The sequence below is a fragment of the Protopterus annectens genome, chromosome 14.part0 (assembly GCF_019279795.1).
Source record: "Protopterus annectens isolate FY-2018-M chromosome 14.part0, PAN1.0, whole genome shotgun sequence".
Taxonomy (NCBI): domain Eukaryota; kingdom Metazoa; phylum Chordata; order Ceratodontiformes; family Protopteridae; genus Protopterus; species Protopterus annectens.
Genome location: NC_056748.1, coordinates 353,772,573 through 353,792,436, shown reverse-complemented (window position 1 = coordinate 353,792,436; position 19,864 = coordinate 353,772,573). Strand labels below are relative to the sequence as shown.

The window sequence follows — 19,864 nt, the reverse complement described above, 5'->3', positions numbered from 1 at the left end:
TAACCAATTAAAAATTCTTAATTGGTGAAATGCCCTTAAAGGTCACTTTGCAACAACCAAAATCATTTGTAAAAATATATATATGAATACATTAGTAAAAAATGTGTAATAATAAATAAAAAATTACTCAAAACCAAAAAAAAAAATAAAAAGAAAATATCCTTCCTAACCTTATTAACAAACATAAACCTAAAAATATATGTATGTAAATGAATGTGAATAAATGTAAAAATAAATATGATGTATATGAACTATTTGATCTGAATGTAATATTGATGTTAAATATACAATAGGAACTCCTATTTCACAACCCCATATGTATTGTGTATATTGTATAAAAGTATTTGATAACTGATAACATAATATAATATTCTCAATATGTTAAACTAATTAATATTAATAGACACAATATAGCAAATTCATGATTAGTATACTACGGCCATCTAAATAAATATCCAAATAACCAAATAAATATCCAGCATGTTAAGAGTCTAAATAAAATTCTAAATAAAATTAGATCTATATTTTAACAAGGGTTTTAAAGAAATACTTTCATTAATCCCCGGGTATTTAGTAGCATTTAACCTAATCTGCCATTCCATCTCTCGAAGGGCTACAAGATTGTCAACATCACCATAGGTATTGGGTTTAATTCTATCTACTACAAAAAATAAAAAATTTTTAAATTCATGACAAGTTCTAGTATGTAGATATAGGGCATTGTGGTCATCCTTTCTTCTAATAGAACCACAATGTTCCCTAATTCTCTCTTTTAAACATCTTATGGTCTTACCCACATAAAAGGCATCGCATGTCATGCACGATGCAACGTATACACAATGGTTAGTGACACAATTACAACGTCCAAGACATGCGATGGTACGACCAAAACCTGCTACAGTGAGATTGGAACCTACTGCTATGTATCTGCACCATTTACAACAACCACATCTATTCATTTGTGATCTCACAAAATTGTCATTTTTTCTTTCTAGAATGTCTTTCAAGTTGTTTCCCCTGCTGAAAACTATTACAGGAGCATCACCCAGGATTGATTTTAGACCTTCACTTAGAAAATAATCCCATAGCATTTTTAAATTTGTACAAATTTCCAAAGAGCTGTCATTATATTTCAAAATAAATTTAGGCCCGTCTTTGTCCATACCCACATTGTTGTCTTCACTGTTGGATCCAAACAAAACTGGATCTATAACCCCTATTTTCAAAATTGGGAAATATTTACTTTTCCTCTTCTTGTACACTTCTTTTTTGATTTTAATTAAAAGTGTTAATGGATAACCCCTCTCTAGAAATAATCCAATGAGTATATAAATCTCTTTTTTAAACTCCTCATCATCACTGATTAACCTAGAGAGACGAACCATCTGGCCTTTGACCAAACCTCTCCTTTGGTGTATAGGATGACAACTGGTATAGTGTAACATAGAATTAGCATAGCTAGGTTTCCTATAAATATTGCTTACAAACCTTGCATGTCTATCGGACATCTACATTTATGGTAGGTACAAAACTGTACTATGCCCTTCAAGGATGCATCTGCAGTCATAACATATGGGTAGAATACCATAGCCAAACTGGGGGAGGAGGTACTAAGATAATGATGGTGTAGTTAAGATCCCTTGTAAAACTGCAGGTGCAAAACCTGCTCGGGATCTGGAGTATAAAGGAAGATTGTAATGCTTAGCAAATGTATGCACGGAGCTCCAAGTAGCAGCTTCTAAAATGTCTTTGGTAGCCACTCCTCGTAGGAAAGCTGTAGTGGTGGCTGTAGCTCTTGTGGAGTGAGGCCTGATATTTTCAGGAGTTGTCTTTCCATGAAAAGAGTAACAGAATCGAATGCAATTTCCTATCCATTTTGAAATTGTCTGTTTGGAAATTGCTTTTCCTTGCACTCCTGTTGCATATGCTACCAGACGCTGGTCAGTTTTTCTGTTGGTCTTAGTTCTGTCCAGATAGTAGCGCAGTTGTCTGTGCACATCCAAGGTGTGTAGTAGTTTTTCCCCCCCTGTTCTGTGGGTTAGGGAAGAACGTAGGTAAATGAATAGCTTGGTTCAAGGATACTCTGGATACCACCTTTGGCATGAAAGTAGGACTGGTTCTCAGACACTCTATCCTGGTGAAAGATAAGGAAAGGCTGCACTGCCATTAAGGCCTGTAACTCGGATACCCTTCTTGCTGAAGTGATTGCTAGAAGGAAGGCAGTTTTCCAAGATTAGAACTGTAAGTCTGCTGATGCTGCTGGTGTTCTGTGGGTTAGGGAAGAATGTAGGTAAATGAATAGCTTGGTTCAAGGATACTCTGGATACCACCTTTGGCATGAAAGTAGGACTGGTTCTCAGACACTCTATCCTGGTGAAAGATAAGGAAAGGCTGCACTGCCATTAAGGCCTGTAACTCGGATACCCTTCTTGCTGAAGTGATTGCTAGAAGGAAGGCAGTTTTCCAAGATAAGAACTGTAAGTCTGCTGATGCTGCTGGTTCAAAAGGGGGAAGTGTTAATTTTTCCAGCACAAAATTGAGATCCCATGCAGGTAGAGGTGGTTTCCTTGGAGGTTTTACATTCTTGATCCCTCTTGGAAATTGTCTGAGGAGAGGTTGAGAGAAGATAGGAGGATCCATGTTGTACTCTGCTGAAATTGCTGAAGCATGAATCTTAATGGAAGAATAGGACAGGCCATTGTGGAACAGTTCTGCTAAGTATTCTAGGATGTGTGCTAGGTTTGCCAGTTGACATCTGTTCCCTTTGATGCACTCCAAATGAGGAATCTCTTCCATTTGGCCGAGTATGTTTTCCTTGTGGAGGGTCTGCGAGCCTCCAGGATAATGTCCTTGACTCTCTGAGATAACACAGGTTGGTTTTCCTTTATGCAATTTTCCAGGCAGTTAGCTGCAGTGTTTTCAAGTTTGGATGCAGGGTCTTGTAGTTGTTCTGTGTTAGAAGTAAAGGCCATAGAGGTAGAGGCCATGAGTTCGCCTGAGACATGCTTCTCAGTAGTGGGTACGAATGCTGCCTTGGCCAGTCTGGAGCTATCAGAATTACCTTTGGCTGTTCCTCCCTGATCTTCAGTAGACCTTTGTACATCAATGGGAGAGGTGGAAAGGCATAAACTGTCATGGCCTTCCAGCTGAAAGAGAAGAAGGAGTCCACCCTCCAGGCTTGCGGGTGGTATTCTCTTGAGCAGAAATTCTTCAGTTGGTGGTTGAGTGGGGAGGTGAACACGTCTATCTCTGGCATTCCCCATGTCTTTGTTATGGTTTTGAAGATGTCTGGATGCAGCATCCATTCGTGAGCATCAGTGGTAGTTCTGCTTAATCTGTCTGCTAGTGAATTTTCTTTTCCTGGTACGAATCTGGCCTGCAGTTGAATGTTGAGATTCAGGCCTAGATTCCACAGATCCATTGCCACCCGGCATAGAGGGTAGGAATGCATGCCTCCCTGCTTGTTGATGTACCACATGACTGTGGTATTGTCCGTCCTTAGCAGGTGTCCTTGCTGGAGGAATGGTTTGAATGCCTCGATTGCATGCTTCACTGCCAGCATCTCCTTTAGATTTGTGTAGATTCAGCTGGTCCTGGGACCATAGGCCTTGGATACACTTGCCTTCCATGTGTGCCCCCCAGCCTAGGTCTGAGGCGTCCGTGGTGATGGTCTGCCTTGGTTGTGGTTTGTGAAAAGGCAACCCTCTGTTGGTCTGGCAGGCCTGAGCCCACCACAGGAATTCTTGTTTCAGGCATGGAATGATTGGTATCATGGTTTTTAGGCTGTGTCTGTGTTGAGACCATATATTCCTTAGGTACCATTGTAATTTTCTCATATGCAGTCTGGCATGTGGGATCAAGATTATGCAGGATGCCATGTAACCCAGGGCCTGCAGGACTTTCCTTGCAGTAAGCTGAGTTTGTCTTGTCAATGCCATGAAGTAAAGTGGAAGTTGCTTTTGTTTCTCTTCTGTGAGAAAAGCCATCTGAGTTAGTGTCCAGTTCTGCACCCAAAAATGTTATCCTTTGGGATGGCACTAGTCTTGACTTCTGTATGTTGACTGTGTATCCCAAGGCTTGTAGCAGTTGTATGACATAGGCCAAATCCTTTATTATTTTTGTCTTGTTGTCCGCTTGTATTAGGCAGTCGTCCAGGTATGGATAGATTTGAATTCCCTGAAGCCTGCAATGTGCAATTACTGCTGCCAGGCATTTCGTGAATACTCTGGGCGCAGTAGATAAGCCAAAGGGCAATGCTGAGAATTGATAATGCTCTGATCCTGCAAGAAATCTGAGGTGTCTTCTGCAATCTGGTCGTATGGGGACGTGCAGGTATGCCTCCTTGAGATCTAGAGTCACCAGCAAAGACTCCTTGCCCAACATGGGAAGAAGTTGCTGTAGGGTCAGCATCTTGAATTTTGGTACTATGAGATATGTGTTCAGTGCGGACAAGTCGAGAATAGGCCTCCATTGAGTTTCTTTTCTTGGTACAAGGAATAGTCTGGAGTACAATCCTTTGCCTTGTTCCATAGATGGTACCTTTTTTATTGCTCTCATCCTTAGTAAGTTGATGACTTGTTTTAGAGCCTCGGACTCCTGGCTTGATGGAAGGTTTGGTATTCCTCTCTTTTTTGGTAAAGTGTGGAAGTGAAACCTGTAGCCTTTGTCTATTGTTTGCAAAGTCCATTTGTCTCCTGTAATGCAATGCCAGTTTTTTGAAAATAAAGCTAGCTTTCCCGCCCAAGGGTGCTTCCAGTTGTTCCCTGGTAGGCGGAATCAGAGCCAAGTCATTGTGTCTGTCCTGTGGAAGTGGTTGCAGTCGTAGCTGTGGCGGCACTCCTCTGGTTGTCAGTTTGCCACTGACGGTCCCTGTAGGCACCCCTTGTTTGGCCTCTGCCTCTTGGGCGTCTATTTCTGCCTCTCTGTGCTCTGGAGGTGTCTGGAAAGGACCAATTCTTTGAAGGCCAATTTCTGCTGAACCTCGGAGGTTGGACCTGCAGAAAATCCTTGCCCGTTTGCACAGATTTTGCTTTTTCTTCCACCTTCTTTAGAACCTCCTGTGCAGGGGGGCCAAATAAACTTTGATTCGCCATAGGGGCATCTAGGAGTTTAAACTTGACATGGTCTGGCAAGGATTGTTCTTTTAGCCAGGCATGCCTTCGAATCACTGCTCCAGTCATAGCTGATCTAAATGAAGCCTCCAGTGCATCATAGCCACATTTTAAGAAATGATTACTGACCTGCTGTGAGTTGTGTACCAAATCCTGAAGGGACTTACGGTCTAAAGGTTCAGGAGAGGAAAGCTTTTTATTCAGCTGATCTAACACAAAAATTCCTGGTACTGTATCATGTGAAATTGACAGTTTAAAGCCCTGACAGAAAGAGTAGCAGATGTATAAACCTTTTTACCCCATCTCTCTAATGCTCTTGATTCTCTTTCAGAGGGTAGGGGTTTTTTGGCAGAGGCAGCTGCAACACCCTTAGGGCCCTGAGAAATGGTTTCAGGGTCTGCAGCGTGGGCCTTATACAAGTGGAAGTGAGAATCCGGGACCCTGTAATATCTGTCAGGTTTGGCAGGGGCCGGGGGAAGAGAATCAGGGGCAGAACTGGCATCATTGTATACATCATCAACAACTGATAGTACAGGTGGAATGGCTAAAGGCCTATGCTGTGGTAAGTGTAAAAAAGTCCTTAGCCTTTTCCTAGATTCAGAAAAATCCTGACCCTGCCATTGGAAGTGTTCCCTCATTGAGCATAGAGTTTCCCCAAATGAAAATTCTTCTGGGGGGGAGGCAGAAGGAATGGAGTCTTCTGCATCCGAATCCTCATAAGGTGAGTATGGTCCTTCCTGATGGTCTGATAACTCTGATCCATCCGAGGAATAGTCAGAGGAGAGAGGTTCAGGGGGTTCAGTCCTAGGCTTTTTTTCAGGAGGAGGATGTGAGGCCCTGTCTGGGTGAGGTTGGGATCCCCTGATCAGAGAAATAAGGTCCTCAGCCAGGCTGAGAATCTGAGAACTAGAGGAAGGTCTGTGAGAGGGAGCTTTAGTAGGTAAGGCCTTGGAAAGTTTAGCTGCTTTAGCCCTGGAGAAGGCCTTAATAGACATAGAAGCAGGGGGCCTAGCTGCCCCATGTGCAGGAGTAGAGATGTCCAACGGAATTGTGTCGGACAATTCCTGTGTGCCTGCTTCTTTGGTAAGAATTTCTGTAGCTGACTCAGCCGGGGCCTGTGAGGTCTCGGTTGTCGGAGGCATGCTTGCGGCCGAAGGAAGAACCGAGGACTCTGTTTCAGCTGAAACAGAGACACTCGCGGTAGGCCTAACCGTGGTTTCAGCCGAAACCGCGGGCCGCGAGTGTCGGTCCTTTTCCTTGTGTTTTTTGGCTAAATGTGTAGTTGGAGTCTCCGACGGCAATTTATATGCAAAAGCGGGACCAAAAACTCCTTCAGCAAACTCCGACTGACGTCCAAGTGTCCGTCGGTTGAAGGAAGCACAGGCTAAACAAGCTGATACGTCGTGGTCTGGGCCTAAGCAAGGAAGGCAGTAAGAGTGGAAATCCTTATGAGGTATTTGTTTCTCACAAGTTAAACAATTATTTACTTTGACATCGGCTGAGGCAAGAAAGAGTCCCGAACGGGGTACTTAGCTTTTTTAGAAGTCTTCGGTAGCTGAAATCTCTGGATCTGACCAACCAGCACTTGCAAACAGCTTCTGCTTTGGGCACCGCGCGGCAAGAAGACTGAGGAAAATGGCGTCGGCTGACGCCTTCATACCCTAGGAGCTAGGACGTCGGGTGAAGTGCGACATCAGCAGAGGCCAGACCCAGACTTTGGAATCCAGCCGACCGAAGGGCTGCCTGAGGCAGGACAACCCATATGTTATGACTGCAGATGCATCCTTGAAGGACATCGAATGCAGTGGCCTATCCATTTTGAAATAGTGGATTGAGATAGGCCTTCCTTGAGACCCTGCAGCATATACCACTAAAAGTTGCTCAGTTTTTCTGAAAGCTTTAGTTCTGTCCAAATAGAAGCATAGTTGTCTGTGTATGTCCAAAGAATGCAGAAGTCTCTCACCCTTATTCTGTGCGTTTGGATAAAAGGTAGGCAAATGAATGGTTTGGTTAAAGGCCACAATGGACACTACCTTAGGCATAAATGTTGGGTTCATCCTTAGAGAAACCCTGTCTGGATGGAAAATGATGAAAGGTTCCACAGCCATAAGTGCCTGTAACTCAAACTCGTCTTGCAGAGGTTATTGCTAGGAGCAGAGTTGTTTTCCAAGATAAAAACTTTATATCAGCTGTACTGGCTGGCTCAAAAGGCGGCAGTGTTAGTTTTTCCAAGACATAGTTGAGGTCCCATGTCGGTATTGGGGCTCTCCTTGGAGGTCCTATGTTTTTGGCCCCTCTGAGGTACTGCCTTAGCAAAGGATGGGAAAAAATAGGCGGTTCCGTATTGTAATGAGCTGAAATGGCAAAGGCATGAATTTTAATTGATGAAAAGGAAAGGCCTTTGTCCAGCATCTCAGTTGGGTATTGTAAAATCTGAGGAATATTTGGCACAGATATGTCAATTCCTTGCGCCTGGTTCCAAGCATAGAATCTTTTCCATTTTTCTGCATAAGATTTTCTGGTACTGGGCCTCCTAAATAACATCCATCACTGCTTTAGAGAGAGAAGGGTTTTGAATGGTTATATTATCCGCCATACTGCCAGATTTAGGGTCCCGAGTTGGCTGTGCTGAATCTGATTGTTTCGCTGGGTCAGTAAGTGAGGAATTAGAGGCAATGTCCAGGCTGGGCCTTGAGACAAACTTTTTAGAATTTGGTACCAATGCTGGTGTGGCCAGTCTGGGGCAATCAGAATCATTCTTGGCTTCTCTTGTCTGACCTTTAGGAGTACCTTGGGGAGGAGAGGCAGAGGAGGAAAGGCATACATTGTTAGGCTTTTCCAGCTGAATGACAGCGCATCCACTTTCCATGCTTGCTTGTGATAAGTCCTTGTGCAGAATTTCTGTAGTTGGCAGTTGTGAGGGGAGGCAAACAGATCTATGTCTGGGCATCCCCATTCCTTTATCATCATGCTGAAGACTTGTGGATCCAGATTCCACTCATGGGGATCAGTGAGGTTTCTGCTTAGTTCGTCTGCCAGAGTATTGTTCTTTTCTGGCAGGAATTGTGCTTGCAGGTGTACTTGATAAGTCAATGCTGTGTCCCCCACAAAGTCATGGCTCGTCTGCAGAGGGGACAGGAATGTGTGCCTCCCTGCTTGTTTATGTACCACATGACTGTAGTATTGTCCGTCCTTATCAGTTGTCCTGGCTGGAGTAGATCCTTGAAAACTGTCAGGGCATTCTAAACAGCTAGCATCTCTTTTTGATTGATATGTAGATGCATTTGGCTTGTGGACCATGTGCCCTTAATACATTTTCCTGCCATGTGTGCTCCCCAGGCATAATCGGATGCATCTGTTGTTACTGACTGCCTGGCTGTGGGTAGAGTGAATGGCTGTCCCTTGTTGTGGTGACAGGCATGTGCCCACCATTGAAACTTCTGTTGCAGGCAAGGAATGAGGGCAATTAATGCTTCCAGGCTTTGACAATGTTGAGTCCAGACACTTTTCAGGTACCATTGAAGTTTCCTCATATGCAGTCTGGCACATATTAGCAGAATGCAGGATGCCATGAAGCCCAAAGCCTGCAGAATTTTTCTTGCAGATAACTGGGTCTTTGTTGCCAACATTTTGAAGTAAGAAGTTAGTTGCCTTTGTTTGTCTAATGTGAGATAAGCCATCTTAGCAGTTGTATTTAAGCTTGCACCCAGGAATATTATCTCGAAAGGGTTCTAGTTCCGATTTCTTTTCGTTTACTGTGTACCCTAGGCAAATTAATAATCTTTTTACAAACGCCAGATGCTTTAGTAGAGTGTCCTTGTTCTCTGCTTGTATAAGGCAGTTGTCCAAGTAAGGATATATTTGAATTCCTCTGTCTGCAAAATGCAATTACTGGTGCCAGGCATTTTGTGAAGACCCTGGGCGCAGTAGATAAGCCAAAGAGCAGTGCAGAGAATTGGTAGTGCATTGAGCCAGATATGAATCTGAGGTACCTTCTGCAAGATTGTCTGATTGGGATATGCAGGTATGCCTCTTTTAGGTACAAAGTTACAAGCCAAGCCTTCTTGCCCAGCATGGGCAGAAGATGCTGCAGAGTTAACATTTAGAATTTTGGAACGTCCAGAAATGTGTTTAGAATAGAGAGGTCCAGTATTGGTCTCCAGGCTTTGTCCTTTCTGGGTACCAAGAAAAGTCTTGAGTACAATCCTTGTCCCTGCTTTTGCTGTGTTACTTGCTAAATGGCCCTCCTGTTCATAAGGGACGAAACTTGTTTTTGTGCCTCTGCCCATTGATTGTGTGGCAGGTTTAGCATACCTTTTGCCTTTGGCAGGGTGTGAAAGTGGAACCAGGAGCCCTGGGACACTATATTCAGTACCTATTTGTCCTGGGTGATCATGTGCCAATTTTGAGAGAAAAGTGCTAGTTTTCCCCCTAAGGGGGCTGCAAGAAGATAAGTGTTTGGTGCTGGCAGAAGCAAGTCACTGGGACTGTTTCCTGTATGGCTGTGCTTTGTCTTCTCCGCTTTTGGAGGTAGAAGCGCCCCACTGTTTAGACCTGTATGAGCCCTGGGGCTGGGATCTGCCTCTGGGGACGTCTGTATCTGCCTCTCTGTGGCCTGTCCGACACTGGAAAGGACCAATTCTTTGTAGGCCAGTTCCTGCTAAATCTTGGTGGCTGAACCTGTAAAAAAAATCCTTTACTGTTTGCATAGATTTTGCTTTGTCCTCCATTTTCTTCAAAAACTCCTCTGCTTTAACACCAAATAAAGTATCATGCTGTAATGGAGCATCTAATAATTTTGCTTTAACATGATCAGGTAGATTTTGTTCCTTTAACCAAGCTTGCCTCCTAATGACAGAACCCGTAACTGGGCCCTGCAGGAGGCCTCCAGAGAATCAAAACCACATTGCAATGTATGCTTTCCCACTTGTTCAGTTGCATGCAATAAATCCTGCATTTCATTATTTTCTGCACAATCAGAATTGATCAACATTTTCTGCTTTAACAGTGACATTACGTATTGCTGATATCTAATCATATGAAATTGACAATTTAAAGCCCTCACAGCCAAAGTAGCAGAAGTGGAAACCTCCCCCCCCCCATCTGTCTAGTGCGCTTGAATCCCTGTCCTAAGGGATATGGTTTTTTGCAGTAGCGGCCTTAACCCCTTTGGGACCCTGAGAAATAGTTTCTGGGTCAGCAGCAGGGTTTTTATAAAGAAATTTATGCGAACCTGGAACCCTGTAGTATCTGTCCGGTTTAACAGGAGCTGGAGGTAAGAAGTCTGGAGAAAGGCCGGACTCTGAAAATACATCTACAATGTCTAACACAGGGGGAACAGCAAGAGGCCTGTGCTGAGGAAGTAAAAGAAAATCTGTAAGCCTTTTCTTTGATTCTGAGAAATCTTGGCACTCGCAGTGGAAGTGCTCCCTCATGGTATGCAGGGTTTCCCCAAAAGAATAATCCTCAGGAGGAGGGGCTGAAGGAATGGATTCTTCAGCATCAGAATCCTCATAGGGAGGAAGAGAGTATTCCTGTACAGAAGAGGAGTCAGAAGAAATGGAAACCTGATCTGAAGAGCCCTAGTCTGCCGCTTGCCTAGGCCTCTTGTCAGGAGGGGGGATGGGAACCCCTGATCGAGGTAATAAGGTCTTCGACCATTTTGAGCATCTGTTTCTCAGGCATGGAAGTTTGTCCTGGAGAATGTTGTACTTGTTTGTCTTTAAAGCTGCTTTAGTCCTTGCTTCTGAAGCTTTAGTAGGCTTTACTTATAGCTGTGTAGGTCTGAAAACACCCTCAAAATCTGATGCCTGCTCAGCGGCTCTGGACCCATCTGAGGAAATTATTTCTGAGTGTCCAATACCTTGAGTATCCAGAGGCCTAGCTGGCTCCACGTGTGAGTCGTCAGCGGCCTGTGGCTCTGAGGTAGCAGGCATCAGGGGCTGCGAAAGCGCCTCACTGAGAACCGGTGACTGGCTTAGCGGAAGCCTAGTCTGTTTTGGATCTCGGATGCTTGTCCTCTTTTTCCTTGCGTTTTTTAGAAACTCCAGTCAGCTGTTCCGACGGCATTATATAATTGAATTTTCGGCCAAAGTAATGAAAAGCAAAATCAAACAGACTCTCAATAGTGCGTTGGTCGAATCTAGCACAAAACATTATGATCAGGGCCTAGGCAAGGAATACACTAAGAATGAAAATCCTTGAGGTATTTGCTTCCCACAAGAATTACAATTGTTAACTTTTTCTGACATCGGTCTGGAGCAAGAAAAAAGTTTCCACAACGGGGTACTTAGCTTTAATGAAGACTTTGGATCTGAAATTAGTCTGTGAAAATCTCAAGAGTCAGCCGACCGGCACTTGCGAACTGTTTTTGCTTCAGGCACCGCACAGCAAGAAAGACTGAAGAAAATGGCGTCGGCTGCATCTTTTATACCCCTGGCGCACTGACGTCAGGGAAGAGACGACAGCAAAAGACGCCGGACCTACACTTTGGAATTCAGGCCGACTGCGGATAGCCTGCCAGTAGGATAACCCAAGAGTAATGACTGCAACAGTGAAACATGATGAACATCAGTACACTTATGCATGTACCTAGTTAACGTCATGAAAGTACGGTGGCTCAACACTCGAGTCTACCTTGCATTTGCAAAACCTTATGGCTGCAAATGGTCAAAAATGGGACCCAAGCTTACTTCGCCACTGACCATCTTGAGAGAAATACTGCAGGTTCTCAAAAATGCTCTTTGGCATCCCAAAAAAAAGACTAAGTTTATAAAAACAGAAACCAAGTTCTTCAAGTACAGAAAATGTCAACTAACGTCAAAACTGAACATGGTCACTGCATATACTACTATGTTCTAATAGTTAATACACTAGCAAAGACTTCTAATACTATGACAAAAACATCAGGCCAAGTTCAATTGCTTAAGCTAAGTCTCTCCAACTGAGCTCTGGAGGTTTGAATTAAACCCCCCAAAGACTGCATTCAGAGCTTTTTGACAAAATCAAGTTATATCCTAACATTTCAAACTAATACCCATATCACTAGAGCCATAAGACTAATAAAGCAATATAAACTGCAAACTCTTCAATACTAATACATTTTTAAACTGGTATTGTTCATTAGGTTTTAGACCTTAAACTGAAATTTTTTTTACGTCAAACAGTTTATATTAATTTTGTAAACCACTTACAATATCTCCGTAAACAAAAACTACAGACATTATGTTCATACAGCTATGAGTTTTCATACAAGACTAAGCAGTTATGTCAGTTACTTGGTTGTGGAGATATTTAGAAACTATGAAACTTGTTGCAATGTAAACAGCAAATAAATATCTCGAAGAAACACTACAAAAAGGTCAAAGCAGTGCAGGTGTTGCCCATCACGTAAACTTTAAGATAAAATATTTCAACAGTCTGTATGTAGCATGATTTTTAAATGAATGCAAATATGAATAAGCTATATTAGATGCCTACAGGTGTCACTTTGATGCAACTGCAAAAGCACCAGGAGACGTCACTAGGCTATAATGATATATAACGTTATATGATGAAAGTAACTGCCTTTACACAGCCAGGCATAACATTTCAGTGCCACATTTTGGATTTCTTTTGATTTTTAAGAACCTACACTTGAACATGAATTCTCACTAGACAGCTGCTACTTTTCCAAGAATGTGATAGCATGCATCTAGCACACCACAGTTCCCAAAGCAGGTTTAAAAGTTAAGAGGAACTTACTTGATGTGTCCTTCTTCTGACTACTAGGTGTTGTCGCCCAGTTTACTTTGACCTCCTGAAAACAAGACCACACAATTAACACACCAGTCAGAGTATTTCTAAAATGAGAGTACACTACCGTACACCAAACCATGACATGACTAAAAATATATGGCACATCTGTGAAACTTGCCATAAAATTACAAGATGAAAATCAAGTGTGCTATACTTACAAACACTGTCATAGCAGACTGTCAGCTTGCTCTGCATGCAGACTGCACAAATACAGGACTGAAGCAATTGGCGCACACAGACTAAGTGATAAGGCAGCTGGCATGTACAATTTAAGACCATCCTTCACTGCAGTTAACACTATAAAAACGTTTACTTACAATGAACAGTACATTTTTCCTACGTTGCATCACTTTCTCAAATTGCCTGCTGTTTAACGAGCTAAGAATTCATAATCCAAGTGGAAAATGAAACTTACCACTGTCATCACTACAAAAATTACTGCATTCAGGGTGAAGTATATTTTGACAACTTCTAAGTACATTATGTTTCAAACAATACTTCTTTTCAGTTTAAATGTTTCATTTAGGAAACAGTCGGCCTAGCTGTTCCAATTTACTTTGACAAAATGACCCGATCTGAAATATGAAAAACTAATTCTGCTTACATGTTAGCAAACGGCTACTAAATGGAGGCATTATTTGAAATCAGGAAAAAAAAATTTTTAACTTGAGTATCGAAAAGCAGAGTGATATTGAAATGAAATTTTAACTGCATAAAAGTAAGCAGAATGTAGCCAAATACATGCAATATAAATTTCTCCTTTCTTGCGTAATTAAACTATCCCTTAAAACTCAAGGTCCGCACTTCAAGTAAAAGAGTTGATCACTTCTTGTGTGAGGGGGTTTGCTGCAAAACATGCCGACTGACTAGGTATACTAAAAAGTACAGTTGTGTACACTTACCATAAATGTAGATGTTCCGAGTGTATTCACTGTTGCAGTCATTACATTTGGGTTATCCTGCTGGCAGATTGCCCTAAGTCGGCCTGAATTCCAAAGTCTTGGGTCCCGCGTTGGTTGCTGTCGCCTCCTCCCCAACGTCAGGTCGTCAGGGGTATAAAAGATGCAGCAGATGCCATTTTATTCAGTTTTTCTTGCCCCAGACGTCAGGTGCCCCCAAAAGGGTAGGCTAAAATTTATGTAAATAGGTTCATAGGTTTATACTAGGCTATCTGCCCTAAGGCATTTATAAGCCTAGCCCAAAGTTTTGTGGCTTACGCCACCACTTATATAAAAAAATACTGTGCCCATTAGTTTGTTGTGCTTCTGTCCAGCAGTGACACAGATGATTCCCGGGGTAAACCTACGATCTCCCATCCACAGGTCAAGATTTCTCTTGAACAGAGCCAGCGAGGTGCTCTGCCTCACATGGACCGGGATTTTATTCCACAGCATAAGGAGTCTCTGAGTGATAAATCTATCCCTCCAGCACGTCCTATTTATATCTGTGCTAAGGTTTAAGTCGCTTCCTCTAGTGGTTTTGGTGGATTTGGATTTTTTGAGGTGGAGCATGTCCATTAATTCCGGGTTGGACATGGCCTTGTATGTCAGGCACATGTCACCTCTGAGCAGACGGTATGCGACTGAATAGAGCTGGAGTTTCTTCAATCTGGCAGCATATAACAGATTTTGGAGTCCCTTTATCCTTTTGGTGAGGAACTTTTGGGGTCTCTCCAATTGCTGCAGATGTCGGGTGAGATGCATCCCGAATGGGGCATTGTACTCGATCATTGGTCTGATAAGTGAAGAGTACAGGGGAACAATGACCTCACTAGATCTGGATGTGAATCCTTCATGATCAGGTGGGCAATGTAGAAGGTCTTTCTAACCACTTTAGCAACGTGAGTGTCAAAAGAAAGGCCACTGTCAACCTGGGTCCCCAGGTCCCTGATAACCTCTTCTGTGCTTAGTGGATTGCCACCTATATGGTAGCTTGGGGTTACCTTGTTTTTCCCGAAGGGTATTACTATACATTTTTTGGCGTTTAACTTCAGGCCATGGCTCTGGCACCAGCTATCTGTTTCCGTGAGTCCCTTCTGAAGGATATCCGTGACCGATGCACTTTCCACTATGGCGCCCAGTTTGCAGTCATCTGCAAACGTTGTCAGCCAAAGTCCTCCCATGTTGGCCTGTACTTCTGAGAAGTAGATGCCGAACAATAGGGGGCCAAGGACCGAGCCCTGTGGGACACCACTTGTGACCGGCTTGGTGTCTGACATAGCGCCAGCAACTCTAATCCTGTGGGTTCTGTCCTTAAGCCAGTTTGCAACCCATCTTGTGACATATGGGTTTACATTTAAGCTGGTAAGTTTTTCTACAATACCCAAGTGGGGTATTGGGTCGAAAGCCTTTGCAAGGTCAAGGAGGCTGTATGGACTGCCTTTCCCTCATCAATGGCCTTGGTGACTGTTTCGAAGTCAACCAAGTTCAAAAGGCATGATCTGCCCTTGAAGCCAAACTGGGTCGGGTCCAATGTCTGCAAGTCCCCTATATCTTTGTTTATGAGCTCCATTATGATCCTCTCCATAGCTTTGCAGACTAGACTTGTTAAGCTTATGGGGCAGTAATTACCAGGGTCCGTAGAGGCACCACCTTTGTGGAGTGGGACCACAGTTGCCGTACGCCACTCCTTGGGCACGTATCCTGTGGTAAGGCTGAGATTAAACAGCTGCCTTATGTGCGGGTTTAATTCCTCATTTAGCTCGTGTAGCACACAGCCGGGGACACCATCTGGTCCCATTGATGCTGTGTTTTTAGCTTTAGAGAGAGCAGCTTTCACCTGCGCATTTGAGATGTCTTCGAGGCTATACTCCGCTGGGATAGTTCTCTCCTTTGGGGGGGGGAGAGGGGGTGAAGTTTGCACTGAACCTGTCTGCCAGTATGTTGGCATTGTCTGTGGGTTCAGTGATTTTTGTATCATTTTGGACTAATTCCGAGCATATCTGGGAGTTTCCACCCAGGTTCCTAACATAGCTGAAAAAGGCCTTATGATTGTCCTTTGAATCCATGGCAATTTTTCTCTCAAAATTGGCCTTAGTTGATTTTATGAGTGCTCGTATTTTTTTACTAATAATGATCAGGGTGACTTCCTTTATGGATTTTGTTCTATCATGTAATAGCTTTCTCCTTTTATTGTAAAGTTTGTTAATGGCTGGGGTCCACCAGACTGGACATTTGCCCTTTGTGGAAAGAGTCTTGATTTTATTTGGGATTGCCTGATCCATACAGTCCTGGAGGTGTTCATAGAAGGCATTTGTAAGGGCTTCCGCAGCTTGGGTTGTGGTTTCCACTGGCTCAGGGGCCTTGAAGGATACCACACCAGTCTTGAGTAGTGTGAAGTTTGCTTTAGAGAAGTTCTTCACTGTGGTCTTTTTTATTTGGGGTGGGGGCGGGATGTGGATTTCCAGTGAGATTAGTTTATGATCAGATCTCACCAATGAAGGATATACTTCCGGTGTGGAGCATTTTGTCCCCATGTTTGTGATAATGAGATCTAGTATATTTTCTCCTCTTGTGGGAACAGTGACTAGCTGTTCCATGGCATTTGAACTCCAGGAACCGTTGGGCTAGAAAGTTAGGGCTTGAGTAATGTTCTCAGTCTATATTCGGGTAGTTGAAGTCACCCAATATGATGGTGTTTGGAGATGCATTTATACCCTCCAGTGTCTTCAGGAAGGCTGTGTGGGGTTCCTGAGTTTGAGAGGGTGGCCTGTAGCATGCTACAATTTGTAGAGCAGTTTTGCCTATGGTTAGTTGCACCTGGATTGTTTCCGAAGCTTCGTGCGTTGCCACCAACCTGGAGGTGTGGGTATTCTTTATGAATATGGATACACCCCCTCCTTTTGTGGTGTGGTCCGGGTTTTGGGGCCGGAATGCATGATAGGAGGTAAAACCCAATAGTGCCGGGGTGCTCAGGAGCCTTGAACCAGGTTTCAGTTACAGCACAGACATCGATGTTCTCCATACTGAGAAGGGCCTCGAGTGCGTGCATTTTGAGATTTAGACTTCTGGCATTGAGCACCATTACCCTCAGTTTCTTCCCATTTTTGTTTTCTAGGGTGGTAGGTTTAGAATTTGAGCCTTGCCTAAAAAAGGCACTATGGGGGTGGCAAGAGCCTTAGCCAATATCCGGAATCCCATGGGTGACAGGTGCAAGCCGTCCCTTGCGAAGCAGCGTGGATTGTCAAGCATGTCATCCCAGGCAGACAGACACTGGATCCCCTTTGAATGACACCAGACATTAAGCCAATTGTTAAAGCTGATCATCTTGTCTCTATATTGTGGCATCATTCTTGGTAAAGGAAGGATACTGCTCAGGGTCAGGGTCATACCTGCCTGGACTACATAATCAGAGAGCTCCTCTATGTCTCTTTTCATGTAGTCCAGGGAGGTACGTCTCAGGTCGTTCACACCAGCATGGACAATGACTGTCATATTTGTACTTGCAATGGAGTGACCCGAGTGCTTGTGTTATGTGGCGGATTCTAGCGCCCAATAGGCAGCTTACTGTGACCCTCTCCTTGTTCAGCCTGGTGAGTGGGACGTCAGTGTGTCTGACTGTGGAGTCACCTATGACAAGTATGCTTGGTGTAGTATTTGGCCTTAAGGGCTGTGACTGCTTTGCACACTGATTTTGTGGTTTATGTGTTGCTTGTGGGGTGTCTTGAGGTAGCAGTTGTTTGGGTGTCTGCTTTGGAGGCCTCTGCTGTTTAGGTAAATTTTTACTCAGAGCCTCCGAGTAGGTCTTTGTGTGTTTATGTGTTTGATTCAGTGGTGTGGTAGCATTATGTGAGGCTGGTTTTGTGGTGTGTGTAGTTGCCTTCTCCTCCTGTCTGGTCTTGCCAGTCCCGAGTTGAGAGAGCTCAGCCTCCAGTTTGGCTAAATAGCTGCATCTCTCGCAAGTATTTGTGTTATGTGTGAGGAGGAGAGGGTTGTCTGTGTACATGAGGCAGTTATAACATTGCCTCAAGATTCCCAGATTCACCAGCTGGACCGGAGAGGAGATTGACAACTGACCTTTGGACATGCTAGAATAATATTGGGAATTCCTTAATAATTGAAAACAAGGGCCAGTGGGGAGTGAGGTTGTAGTGCTTTTAATTTTTAGTGCTGACTTATATAATTGCTTTAGTGAGCAAGTGCCAGGTAACTTCAGTGCAATGTGTTACAAGTAACTAAATGCAAAAACGACAAACAGTAACTTTCTTTCAAGTGAAACAAGGAAATAAGTACAGTAAGCAATGTAGATATCACTAGGGATCCACAGAAGCGCTGAGAAGCCGCGTATTAGGTGGAATTAGTGTTCCAGGGAAATAAACAAACAAGCATATAAACAATGCTAGATTCAGCAGGCCTGGATCTAGTCTATGCTACAGCAAACGAGGTGTACCAATTTCAGTAAGATACAGTTCAAATATTCAGGCACTATAAACCTTTAACCAGAAATTCCCAGCTCAGAAGGGCAGAGTCCAGCCTCTTCTCCAACAAGAGTGCAGACCACGAACCTTCTTAATGTAAAATAATTGGCCTGAAGCCCAAGTGCCTAAACCAGGACTAATACACTTGGACACTGGGCTCTCAATCAGCAGTTCCCAACTTAGAAGGATGAAAGCTACCTGTCCTGCCACCACAGTGCTTGCCACAAACCTTCCTAATGTAAAACAACTGGCTTGAAGCCCAAGTGCTTAATCCAAAAGACTTAGAATGATAGCTACACTTTAATCAAGTTAAAACCAAGCAGTAATAAATACAATTGAATACTTTAGAGAATGTCTGGATTAGTGCTCAAGTTACACAAACAAAGCTAGATCCAGCAGGCCCGAATCCAGTCTATGCCACAGCAAACAAGGCACACCAACTTCAGTAAGAAGCAGTTCAGATATGCATGCACTATAAGCCTTCAACCAGAAATTCCCAGCTCAGAAGGGCAGAGTCCAGCCTCTCCTCCCACAAGAGTGCAGACCACGAACCCTCAATGTAAAATAACTGGCCTGAAAGCCCAATTAATACACTTTTAGAATAACAGACACTGAGCCCTCAATCAGCAGTTCCCAACCTAGAAGGATGTAAGCTACCTGTTCTGCCACAACAGTGCAGACCACAAACCCTCTCAGTGCAAAACAACTGGTCCGAAGCCCAAGTGTTTAAACCAAAAGGCTTAGAATGAGTTACACCAAGCAGTAATAAATACAATTGAGTATTTTTAAGATGATGCAAAAGTAAAATGAAGTAGGTAGAAACACAAGTACAGTAAAAGCAGATGATTTTTTTTTTTTTTATCATCTGAAAAAGTGCTGAGATCAGAGAAACAGATTTGAGTGCTGAAACAAGAAAACTGGCTAGTTATAAGAAAAAAAACAAGCTAGAAGGCTTCCCTCAAACACAGAAGGGCTTGGGGGCCCAGAAGCCCACAAAAAGTCTACACCACTTAACAGGAAAGGCAGGAAATAAGCCCAACCTTTTTTTTTTTGTCTGTTTCCCAGATGCTCTCTTTGTACACAGTAGGAGTGCCTGAAATCAGAATACTATCCCACTGCACTCAGCTGAGTGAGCAAATGAGATGGGCCCAGAGGCAGGCTGAGGGGCGGGCAGTTTCAAGGCCACTAAGATTAACACCAAAACAAATACAGTGAGGGTGGGTGGGAATAACTGAAGAGCAGCAGTTAAATATTCCTTCAACACAGTTTAAATCAAATTAAATACTGCATTTTTTTTTAAAAAAGTGCAGATAAAGGTACTTAAATTCTCTTATACGTCCAGTTGAATATAACAAAGTTCTTAGCCGGCCAAAGCGGAGGTTTTTAAGCAGAAAATATATCACACTGTACCACTTAAATAGGCAAGGACAGGAAATCAAAGAATGTGGCTACCTCCACACCTGTAATTACTAGCAAACAAAATTCAGCAAACACTAGCTTCAGTTCAAGTTACTGAAGAGCAGAACTATAGCATACATAC

At 43.3% G+C, this 19,864-nt stretch overlaps 1 protein-coding gene across 1 annotated transcript in view; it reads right to left on the bottom strand.

Moving 5' to 3' along the window:
- LOC122788660 (nucleolysin TIAR-like) overlaps nt 1–19,864 on the bottom strand; it is an 859,280-nt gene that overhangs the window by 654,371 nt on the left and 185,045 nt on the right. Inside the window, exon 3 of the mRNA XM_044055556.1 lies at nt 12,855–12,909. Coding sequence (XP_043911491.1) covers nt 12,855–12,909 — 55 coding nt within the window. The remainder of the gene's footprint in view (nt 1–12,854; nt 12,910–19,864) is intronic.